This window comes from Cyprinus carpio, chromosome A17 (genome assembly GCF_018340385.1).
Source record: "Cyprinus carpio isolate SPL01 chromosome A17, ASM1834038v1, whole genome shotgun sequence".
NCBI classification, from domain to species: Eukaryota; Metazoa; Chordata; class Actinopteri; order Cypriniformes; family Cyprinidae; genus Cyprinus; species Cyprinus carpio.
This window is the reverse complement of record NC_056588.1, coordinates 5,308,084-5,319,351: the sequence shown is the minus strand read 5'-3', so window position 1 is coordinate 5,319,351 and position 11,268 is coordinate 5,308,084. Positions and strand designations below refer to the sequence as shown.

Here is an 11,268-nt window from a genome sequence, read left to right as displayed (position 1 = left end):
TGCATTCGTTCAACATTAATTCAAATCAACATTCGGCTGGTTTACCCAATATCTGTCAGTTAACTTTTTCCCAAAGGTTTTCCTTCTTTATCGTGGAACCTCAAGATCACTTTTTCTCATTAAAATCTTCCCACCTGGCATGTTCACACCTGTACCAGAGTGCTTCCTGTTTGCAGATGTACATATAAAATCCAATGCTATGTGCTCACCGGAGACAAAAAAGTAGACAGAACACACCTGCCCAAATAGTAAACATTTAAGATGGTAAAACCATTTTTGCAAAACAACAACGCTTATAAACTTTTTTTCAGTGTTCATAAATAGAACCCGGACATGTGTTGCATAAAAGTATATACGTTGATATATATATACGCATATGCACATTTATGTATTTAACTCCCCTTTAAGTTTATAAGGTAGCAGTGTGGTCTTAGCACTGCTGGTGCCCCATGATGGCCACTTCTTTATTGCAAACTGTCCTGATTTTAAACAAATGCACAACATTCGTACCACTTATAACTGGGGCCTTCTGGCCAGTCTCATAGAGACCATGTCTGTAACCCACGGTCGCCCCTGAAACTGAGTTGGCTTCCGAAGAATCAAGATCTTAAAACAATAATAATAACAATAATAAGGCCAAGTATCATTGCAAGTTAGGTTATTTCCATTTGAGTGACAGAAAAAGAAAAGAAAAAGCCAAAGAAAGAAAAACAAGTTAAGAGCCATTCAATCGAACGCATTCATTCCGCATACATATTTTACTTACCCTTCAACTAAAGCAAACCAAACAGAGAGAGAAAGAGAACGAGAGGCCCGTGTCAAGCTAGAGATCGGACCTGCAGTGGAAACTCGGACTGTACGTTTTACCAAAGGCTGGCGTGAGGTCGATAATCGGTAAGGTAGCTGTCTGAAAAAAACCTGTAAATCACTGACCGTCTCAGATGGGGTCATAGCAGGCCTCTTCCTACTAAATACTAAAATGCAAAAAACATATAACAAATAAAAAAAAAAAAAAAAATCTGGGATCCAACTGAGTTGTAACAACCGACTGGTCACATCGATCGTCAATAAAAACCTACGCTTGCTCTCAAATGGCTCAAGAATTTCATCATAGGACCAGTCGAACGCTGATTCCAGGATCCCACCCCTGCCCGAACCAAAACAGAATAAAAGAGTAAAAAAAATATTCATTTCATGCAGACATTTGGCCATTTTAGTTTGTTTTTAACTCCCCAGTGGAATGTTCCTAACACGTCTCATAGCAGCTTATAGGTCTGATAGAACCAACCTTGATTTTCAATAGTTAAATTACATTCACTCTTCACAGTGAAACAGGTGCATTGTAAGAGAGATCTAACATATGTTGACCAAAGCCACAGCACAGCTGTGGACCACCACCCAAGTCCAACCATTAGTACGTTTATCTAAAAGTAGTTGTCGTAATACGATAGTAGTAGTACATCTCGGCCCATCAGCCATTGGCCCTGCCCTCTGCCAGCATGCGGGCACTTCGAAAAAAATAAAAATAAAAAGTGTCGTATCACCGTTATCTTTGGCAGCTGACGCAGATGATGTTCTGACAGAAGTTAAATCCAGTGACTTTGTTGAAAAGATTCTTCATTGATGGAAACTTTAATGGTGAGAGGCCTGAGCTATTGGACTCCGTTTTGTTTCCTCCACACGTCTAACAGTAACCCTGAGAATGGCTGTTTCCTGTTCACTGCTGAGGAAGTGGTACGCTTTGTACTGAACACACACCTCCTTCTCTGACGGATGCACTTTTTGAACGTTTACACGACACACTCGCACACACGCACACAGAGAGAGATTGCAAAGAAAAACGAGACGCAAACACTGATGTCTTTGTAACGCTTCGTAGACTTGGTCGACCGGGAACGTACGGTGACTTGGGTTTGAAATGAAAGCTATTCTGGGTTTTAGGCACGGTATGAATGCTTCAGCAGTTTGTAACGTGTCGTACGCTGTCGTTCTCCGCCAACTCTAGTAATTCGGCAAAAGAAATGTACAACGAACAAGCTCCGAATTAAGAACACACTTATTGAAATTGTTTTTTTGGTGCTGTACTAAGCAGAACTTTTTGAAATAAACTAAAAAAAAAACAATCACAGAATCCTGGCACACGTTTAAGAGCATTCCGACATATTCATTACAGCATGTTAGGCACCCATGTCAACGCACCTGAAAACAGCATTTTTAGTCTGTGGTTTATTCAAAAAGGGAGTGAATTTAACAGATTTTAAACCACAATGACCCTTTTTGCGTTCTGTGCCACCAACCACGAAAATCTGCTGTTTTCACCAATGTTGAAATAGGTACCACAATAGGTTGTAAACTTGTCAACATTTAGTCAAGCTGGATCTCTGCTTCGCATTTATAAAACGTCGAATTACATCAACCCTTCGTACATATGCCAAGAGTTGTTCGACCTCATTGGTTAACTACTTCAAACCTTTTTTGGACCACAAACAACAAATCCCAACAAGATCCTAAGATAAATTGATAGGTCACCCCTCACTTGTTAAGCTTGCATATAAAGATCGTTTTCATGCTGCGAAGGTTTGCTTTGGCTGTACGTTGTTTTTGTCATAAGCGCAGATCTTCCAGGAAGATTGGGGCGATGGCTTCCATTTCAAACCTGGTTTGGCTTTGGGTAGTCGATACCGCCAAATAACAGGAAGTTCTGAGGCCTGACAGATTAACGGTTTGCTAGGCAACTTAACGGTTTTAAAAAGCACTCCGCTCTTTGACGAGTCGCTTCGTTATTCAAGCACGACAAAATAAAGATATGCTCATGAAAGAGGGGATTCTGCAGAGCAAAAACGCTGCCGCTTTCAAGAAGGCTTTAGTTTGACATTCACTTTTTTCAGCTATGCAAGTAACCACGACCTCCTTCGACTATGATTTTTTTTTTTTTTTAAAACAAATAGACAATATATGTAAAAGCAAACAACACACTGAGAACTGCAAACTAGGGAAATTAGAAAATAAAACCAGCAACTTCTGAAGCGCATTCTTTTGGAAGAGCTTTCTTTCCTCCACAAACACTACGAAGTCTTGTCCATCGAGCATGCCAACCCTTTGAACGAAGCTTCAACAAAAGCTTTCGACTGGAAAAGTACCACAAGTGCAGGAATCCTGAGATATGGAACAAGCAAACGTCTGTCTCCCGCCATCTAATGCTTTACAGATGAAATACCACAGCCTGGATTCAATCCGTTCGGAGCGTGTTCGCCCTCAATTAGGATCCGTCGCTCAAGTTGACGCACTTCTGTAGGGAATTACAACAATGTTAACTCCGAACAGACTGAGGCCGAGGCCATAAACACTCTGATTATGAAGAAGTAAGGGGGAGTTCAAGGCAACTGTGACTCAAGAAGAACAATAAAACTGAGGGAATAGCTGATTGTTTTCACTCTTACCAAAATATCATAACCTTCATCTTCCTTGTCATATAGTTTTTGCCTACCTGAGACAGACGGGAAGGACTTCTTAAAACAAAAACACACACAAGAAAACAAGAAAAAGAACAAACACCTATGGCTGGGCCCAGATATTGTGCTGCAGGGCGGTCAGCATGCAGGTGTCATACACCAGACTGAAAACCTCTTAGATTGGTTTTACCAGCAGAGGTTCGTCTACTTCCAGGTTGAGAAAAACCAGCGGGATCTGCGTCCCGAACACGTCGTTTCCACCAATCCTCATTTCTGAATAACAATTACATACTGAGGAACAAAGAGGAAGGGGCGTTACTGCTGTGGATCAGTCCTGTCCCTTGGCTGGAAGACTAATCTCCCTTGAAAAAGGTCAACGTGAACGTGGGATTTCGTCATTGCAGAAGCCAAGAAGGATCAATTAATAGTTTGAGGTAACACCACACTTTCGAGGGGGAAACCAACAAACAGACAAAGCGAGAGAATGAACAACTCACTGTACAACTTTTAAGCTAGCTGTATAAAAGCCCCTCTCTACCATTTACTCAATGAGCTACTAAACCAATACCCAACTATACTTTCCTAGTAATAAGCAGGATATATAGATATAGATATAAATATAGAGCTAATACTGATTAAACACAGCACATATAAAGGATTAAATCCACACTACAAGAATAAACAAAAACAAAATCAAAAAGCAATGAAAGAAAAAAAAAAAACAATACGTAAAATGAGAAGGGCCCATTTAGTGAAAGAACACCAAGCACAGGGTTAGAGAGAGCGTTTGCGTCTACATGCCCGCGCTGAAACTCTGCATCTCACGGTGGAAGTGCTGAGTGGGTTCGTTCAGGACCACGCTGTTGTCCATGGAGGGATGCCAGACGCGGCCCAAGCCCAGGGACACCTCCTTGACTAGATTGTGGACGGGGTCGCCCTCGATGTACACCGACTGGTCCGGGTCAAAGTCGATGCTCTCTTCAGACACCTCCAGGACTCTGAGGCTGGACCCACGCAGGCGAGAGATGGCCACCAGGTTGTGTGACCACACAGTGTAGCCTGTGGAGCAAGACGACATGCATGGTAAAATGGCTACTACGCACAAAAAGAGGAGGCTCCTTTACAAATTAAAAACACACACATATAAACACAATCAATGAAAAAAATATAAATCAACCACATACATTATTCAATTTAAAAAACACACAAATAACACACACACAAAATTATAACCTGTTGTTATGTTTGATTTTACACATTCATGGTACAAAATTGTATTTAGATTTTTTTCTTTGTTATTATTATTTTATTATTATAATAATTATTAGTAGTAGTATTTTATTATTATTATTTTATGTACATTTTCATTATTAATTTTGGCATAAAGGTTTATGTAGAGAGGAAATGTTCAATTTTGTAATTGTATTAGGTTTTTTTGTTAATGCTTCTGAAAGGATTTATTAAATAAAATAAAAAAAATAAAAAAAATAACAGCAGCAAATAATAATAAATAAAAAAAAAAAAAAAAATAACAGCAGCAACAACAACAACAACAACAACAACAACTTAAAAAGAAAACAGATATATAAATTTTAAAATTTAAACAACAACAGCAACAACTTCTCAAATAGACAGAGCTTTCAGATATATAAATTTTTGGATAAAAAAAAGGGTATTATGGAAAGTTTAGTCCCATGTCTCAAATCAGTGAATTGTCAACGGCAAGTGAAAGTTTAATATCTCTACTTACCATGGATGATCAAGACAGCGAGGTGCACACAGCGCCAGGCGAGGAGAACCAGCGGGTCCTCGTTGCGGTTGACGCTGAAGTCTGGGAATCCAGCGTCGTCTCTCATCAGGATGAAGTGGCTGAGGGTTTTGTGGTACTGCTGCGAGATAAGCTCCACAACACCATCCGTCACCAGCGTGCTGTAGCTGTCCAGATGGATCCGCTCCAGGGGCACGCTGGGCTTCAGCACACGCAGAAGGTCCTGGCTGCACACATCCATCGCCATGATGTAGACGCGCAGGTTGGTGCTGCGACGGACCAGGGCTTTCCAATCGTCTTCTGTGGCGGTACCATCCAAAGGCTTGACGTCCAAAGCAGCACCATTGAGCAAGAGGGAGAGGCGATGGAGGGGCGCTCGGTCACCGCAGGCGAGAAGACGGCACATGTCTGAGGTGAAGTCGCAAAATTCTAGGGACAGAGACTGCAGGTGAATGAGCCTTTCCAGTTCGATGGTGGAAATCAGGCTGGGCAGCTGGTTGTCGATCAGACTGAGGTGCTCGAGGGAGCTGGTGCTGGGGTTGGAGAGAGAGGCCAGAGAGCACGGGGTCACCACACCGAGCATGAACGCAGACGACAACCACTTCAACTGCCTGCTGTTGGACAGGATCTCTTCGAAGAGCTGCTGGATCCTACAACAACAGGATGTTGAAAGTAGAACACATTATACATTTTTAAAGTCAAGTAAACATAAAGGCAGCACAATTGAGACAAAAACACTCACTACCATTCAGAAGTATGGGGTCAGTCATTTGTTTTAAAAAACAAATGTATACTTTTATTCAGCAAGGATGCATTAAATTGATCAAAAATGACAGTAAAGAATTTCAAACATTTTACAAAAAATATATATATTTTAAATTAGTTTTTGTCTTTTGAACTTTGTTCATTAAAGAATCCTGCAAACCCTAAAATATTATAGGATTTTTTTCAACACTGATGATAATAAGAAATGCTTCTTGACAATAAAATCAGCATATTTGAATAATTTCTGAAGGATCATGTGACACTAAAGACTAGTAATGACTTCTATGCTAGATTACATAAATATTTAAAAATTATTAAAACAGAAAATAGTTATTTTAAACTGTAATATTTCACAGTATGACTGTTTTTACTGTATTTTTATTCAAATAAATACAGCCTTGGTGAGCATAAGATACTTAAAAAAAAAAAAAAAAAATAATAATAATAATAATAATAATAATATATATATATATATATAATAAACACTTAATTATAATAATAATACTTATCCCAAACTTTTGAATGATAGCCTGATTAAAGGTGAAGTGCTTAATTTCTATGCCACTAGTGACAGAAAACTAAACACTCTTTGAATTAAACATAAAATATAACTATCATGTAACATACAGTTTTTAAAACTATTTTTAATCAGTAGGAAGTTTAATGTCTAAACACTGTGCAATAAGCTAGTATTCAAATCTGAACACAACCCAAAACAAATGTTTGCTTGTTTTTGAATGCCATGCCAGCTTCTGTTGCTATTTTTATAGTGAGAAGGTTTTCAATTACATATGGTTTTTACAGTCTATTTTTGCTAAAAATGCAAAAGAAAACTATTTGGCATAACTTTGTTAATTAAAGTGGTAACAGAGTAAAAAATTTCTCACAGGGTTAAAACCAGCACAATCTAATAATACAAGCTTCATAAATCAGCCCAAAACAGAACGAGTTCCTTATACCTAGAACTAACAAGACAATCAGAATATTTGCAAAGCCATCTTCCTTGATTAGATTTCTCCCACTGAGTGTGCCATTTCAGTATAAGACAGTAATCATTTACAAGAGTGAAAGGTAGCTTTAAAACATACTCTTTAATTTTCTTGCCCCCTTGGTCGACCTGGCTGAGGTAAGAGCTGTCCAAAATGCTGTCATCCTGAAGAATGCATGTGTCCCCATAGAGACTCAGCTTCTGGAGGTTTCTGGAGAGGAAAAAGAGGAAGTGTGAGTCTTGTGTCTTGCAAATGTAAACAAACCAGAGCAAACAAACTGATAGATATCAGATATTCCATTCTCAATTCATATGTGACTTAAATGAAATCATACGAGAAGAGTGTATAATGCACAATTAACCATATTAAATGACCAAAAAATATAAATAAATAATCACAACATGAAAACAAAACAAGGAGGAACTGGCCTTATTCACTACAATACCAAACTAGAATTCACAACACAAAAACATTGTTCCTGAGACTTCAAAATCAACAGACATTGTCTTTTTATGACCAATTCAAACTATCCTTATGTTTAAAACAATTCATTTGAAGTCAACTCTCAAACTCTTTCTACACCAAAGAACCTATATTCAGCTCTTTTTTCTGTTCTGTGCACATTTCAAACTAAAGCCTGTTGTTTAAAAGACAAGCGCTGGGCTGTGAGTCCTTCTAGAGCTTTTCTATTATGCATCAACAGAACTGTAGGTTACACTCAGCATCAGGAAACATAATGAAATACAAAGCCAGTCTTGTTTAAATGTTGTTTTGTAAGATTCTAAACGTTCTGTTAGAATGTTAACAATGCAGGAAGGCTTGTGGGAGTTTGAACATTTACTCCTTAGAACTAACTAGCATTTATTTTCTGTTAAAGTGCTTATTCTTTCCAAGTCTAGCTCCAAAAGTAACTAGAATGTTTTTCGATTTCACTAGCAAACAGATTGAGGTACTGTTTGTTACTAGTCACCAGTCACTATCCTCCCAATACAACTGTTACTGGTTATTGTTACAAATTGAAAATTTTGCCATCAAATTAAAATATGCATGCTTCAGATTAGAATGTATTACACTTTGTATCTCAGTTTAACTAGTAATTATTTTATTAGGTACTAGTTTTTTAGTTACCACTCAAATACTTACTAATATACATTACAGTTCACCAAGTAGCAACTGAATAAATACTATATTAAAAAAAACTATAAATAAATACTTCATAGATAGAAAGACAGATTTAAGTTTTTTTTGTATATATTTAGTGCATGGTACTAATATTGCAGAAACAGATAAAATAAGTTTTTTCATATTTGATTTCTGTCAGTTAATGTTAATTTCAAGTAACACGTTCTGTTACTAGCAACATTTTTTAATCTTATTAGTCTTATTACTTTTTAATATAACTATAAATTAACGATTCTAACTAATCATCACATGTAACAAGAAATAATAAGCACACAAAAACTAGTAACAACGGAGATAGATATTAAAACCTAAAACAGGTAGTACTAGTATCCACTAAAAAGTACTAGTAACTATTAAACGTTATTAGAAGTCAAGCAGATAATGCTGAAAAAAAATGCAATTTGTTACCAGTTACCTCCCATTAAAGGAACAGTAACTAGTACTAGCATCCTATGAATAGGCACTAGTGAGACTGAGAAAGATACGAGTCATTATTGGATATACTTACTAGTATATAATATACAGTACTAGTAACAAAAATAGGTACTAGATAGATCAACTTGTCATAGGAGGTGATGGAGGTTTGAGTAAGCACAAAGCAGGCAGCCATGCGATGCTCCAGACATGAGCGTTACGTAATGCGCAGGGTTTGTTTATGGCTGCTGGTGTTCATCAAATGTAAGCAAAGCAAAGCAGCATGAAATGAGGTGTAATGTCAACACCAACGCATGCAAACCGTGCCCAGATCCATATACCTGTTATTACGCAGACTCCCGAGCACACACAACACTTGATCCAGATATGTCACCATCGCATCTTTCGCGAACTGCGGGTCGCTCTCGACGGCTTCCACTCCGTGCTGCAGCGGGCTTAGACAGCCGTCCAGCGGGGCGAACTCCAGCTGCAGCTCCCGCACGAACGAGCCGAACTTGCGCATGAGGAACTCTAATCGCGGGGTTTGTTCCGATCCAGATCCGCCGCCGTTGGTTCCGCCGCCGACGCGCAGCTTGAGCTCCGTCCACAGCGCAGGGTAGAAGAGACACTCCCTCCAGCGAGAGCACACGGCCGAGGCCCGGAGCTTGTCTCGGTCTGACAGGAAGGAGAATATGTGAACGATAAGCTCGCTGGGTAACGCCAAGGCTCCGACGCTACTGCACAGAGCCATGGCAGGAGGCTGGAAAAAAGCAATGAAGATTAAAAACGCAAGCTTTTCACAACCCCGCGCCCCTCCTCTGCGCCCTGCTTCTGCGCTGAGCGAAAACAAACAACTGCGCGATGAGCTTTGCTTTCAATACTACTGGATCAGACCACTTTCGTTTTCCTAATAGGGGCGGCGAGAAATTTATCAGTAGATGATGTGCACGTGCTGAGCGAAAAATGAGATGTAAATATATAATATTGAAATTTAGATAGTATTAGACACAACTAGTGTCTGGTAATATTAATTTGACTGTTTAATTCGTGTAGTACACTTGTAGTCAAATAAGTGGTTGCAGTGGTTCCTTCCGAAAATGTCTTATTTTTGCCATACAACGAGTGGCCGAAAGAGGGCGCAAGAATTGTCCTTTTAACCACGGCACCAATTTCTCATCTCTTTCAGACGCTTTTATCAATCAAATATGTGCACGTTACAATCCCCTTAGAACCATAAAAAAAAGTTTGGTGAATTTTGTTGTTTTTTTATGTCATTGCATTGGTTGGAGCATAAGAAACAAATTGAGAAAAAAACAAAATATATTTCATCATTTCATTTATTCTATGTCCTTTGTAGAGGACACCAGTTTAAAAGGCATGTATAGGCAAAAACAATGTTTTAAGCTGAAACCTAAACATTGTTTTAGGCAATGTTTAGGTTTCAGGCTGTTTTTGACCAAACTTTGTACAAAGATGATTCTTAACTATGTTATAAAAAGATATAACAGAATGATTTGATATATTATTTTACTTCATGCAATATGTGTGAAATGTCCATAGATTGGTATTCCCATTCTATACAATGTATCTAAACATTGCATCTAATTTGCATATTAATGTGTTCTTGGGAATAAAACATAATGAAAAAAGGAAGTGTTATAATGGGAGTAATAACTTTTCATTAAAATATGTAATATTTCATAGGAATATTGATCTAGAATTTCTTTCTCTGTTCTTTCCCCAAATGTCTGATTAATATGATGTTTGTCCTGGTGTCCTCTACAGATGACGTGTATGAAAATTGTGCCCTGTTTCGTAACAAAAAGTCATATTCCGATTTGAAACTGCATAGCATTTTTCTGAGATGTTTGTGTACGACAAATAATTTGAAAATTAGTCCAATTTAAATGATAATTACAAAACATTATCATATTTCCCTAAGAGTGCTAAATTTGATCATACTGTCAGTATCAGTCATTTTAAAAGACAAAGGAAAGGGAGTGTTTATGATCAAACCTCCAAAACATTTGATACCTCTTAAAAGCCCTGAATGTGCTCTGTACAGGACATCCAGACTGGATGAAAAAAACACTACTGACGAGTGCAAACAACAGAAAGACATTATTTTTTGATTGGACTTGATCTGGGCGAGGAAAGAGAAATCAGTCTTGGTATTTATTTTGTGTGAATATACACTGAACAAACTGAGCCTCATATTTGCATAAATAATCAGACTTTTAAGGAATTATGAATTAGGCTATTACTATTTGTGTTTTTAATGACACATTAAGAGATGAAAGAAGAAAATATTTGAATTAAAGGGTGAAAGAATAAAAGATGCAGTGGGATGTAATAGTTCTACAAACTATAGTATAGAACTATAATGTGTTTTGTTGCGAATACTCCAGAAGAGGCTACATTTTATAGGTTTATATAGAGCTAGATATGGAATCATACTTAAGCTGTTTTCAAAATTATTGTACTACTAAAACTGCAAAATGAGAGGGCCTCACTCACATGCTACTACAAACTACACTGAAACACAGCTGAAATCCACTGCATTCAACAGACTGGAGACAGCTTGGATAAAAATAACGTTCAATATGAATTTGTATATATGTTTTATAGGTCTTTTGTAATAACGTGTTTTACTACGTTTTCTAGTGTAATAATCTATGTAAATAGAAATTGTTTACAT

General features: G+C 37.9%; 1 protein-coding gene across 1 annotated transcript; it reads right to left on the bottom strand.

Moving 5' to 3' along the window:
* Positions 1-2,289: 2,289 nt before the first annotated feature.
* Positions 2,290-9,435, bottom strand: LOC109074725 (F-box only protein 33-like). The gene is made up of 4 exons (XM_042773675.1): positions 8,912-9,435; positions 7,074-7,184; positions 5,203-5,870; positions 2,290-4,511 (listed from the first exon to the last, which is right to left on the bottom strand). The coding sequence occupies exons 1-4, from the start codon at positions 9,319-9,321 to the stop codon at positions 4,246-4,248; spliced, it is 1,455 nt and encodes a 484-aa protein (XP_042629609.1). The 5' UTR covers positions 9,322-9,435; the 3' UTR covers positions 2,290-4,245.
* Positions 9,436-11,268: the final 1,833 nt, after the last annotated feature.

Coding starts and splice junctions, on each gene's coding strand:
- LOC109074725 (XM_042773675.1), bottom strand. CDS start 9,321: ATGGCTCTGTGCAGTAGCGTCGGAGCCTTGGCGTTACCCAGCGAGCTT. Junction 7,185..8,911: donor GGGAGTCTGCGTAATAACAG/GTATATGGATCT, acceptor TTTCCTCTCCAG/AAACCTCCAGAAGCTGAGTC. Junction 4,512..5,202: donor CGCTGTCTTGATCATCCATG/GTAAGTAGAGAT, acceptor CTTGCTCCACAG/GCTACACTGTGTGGTCACAC.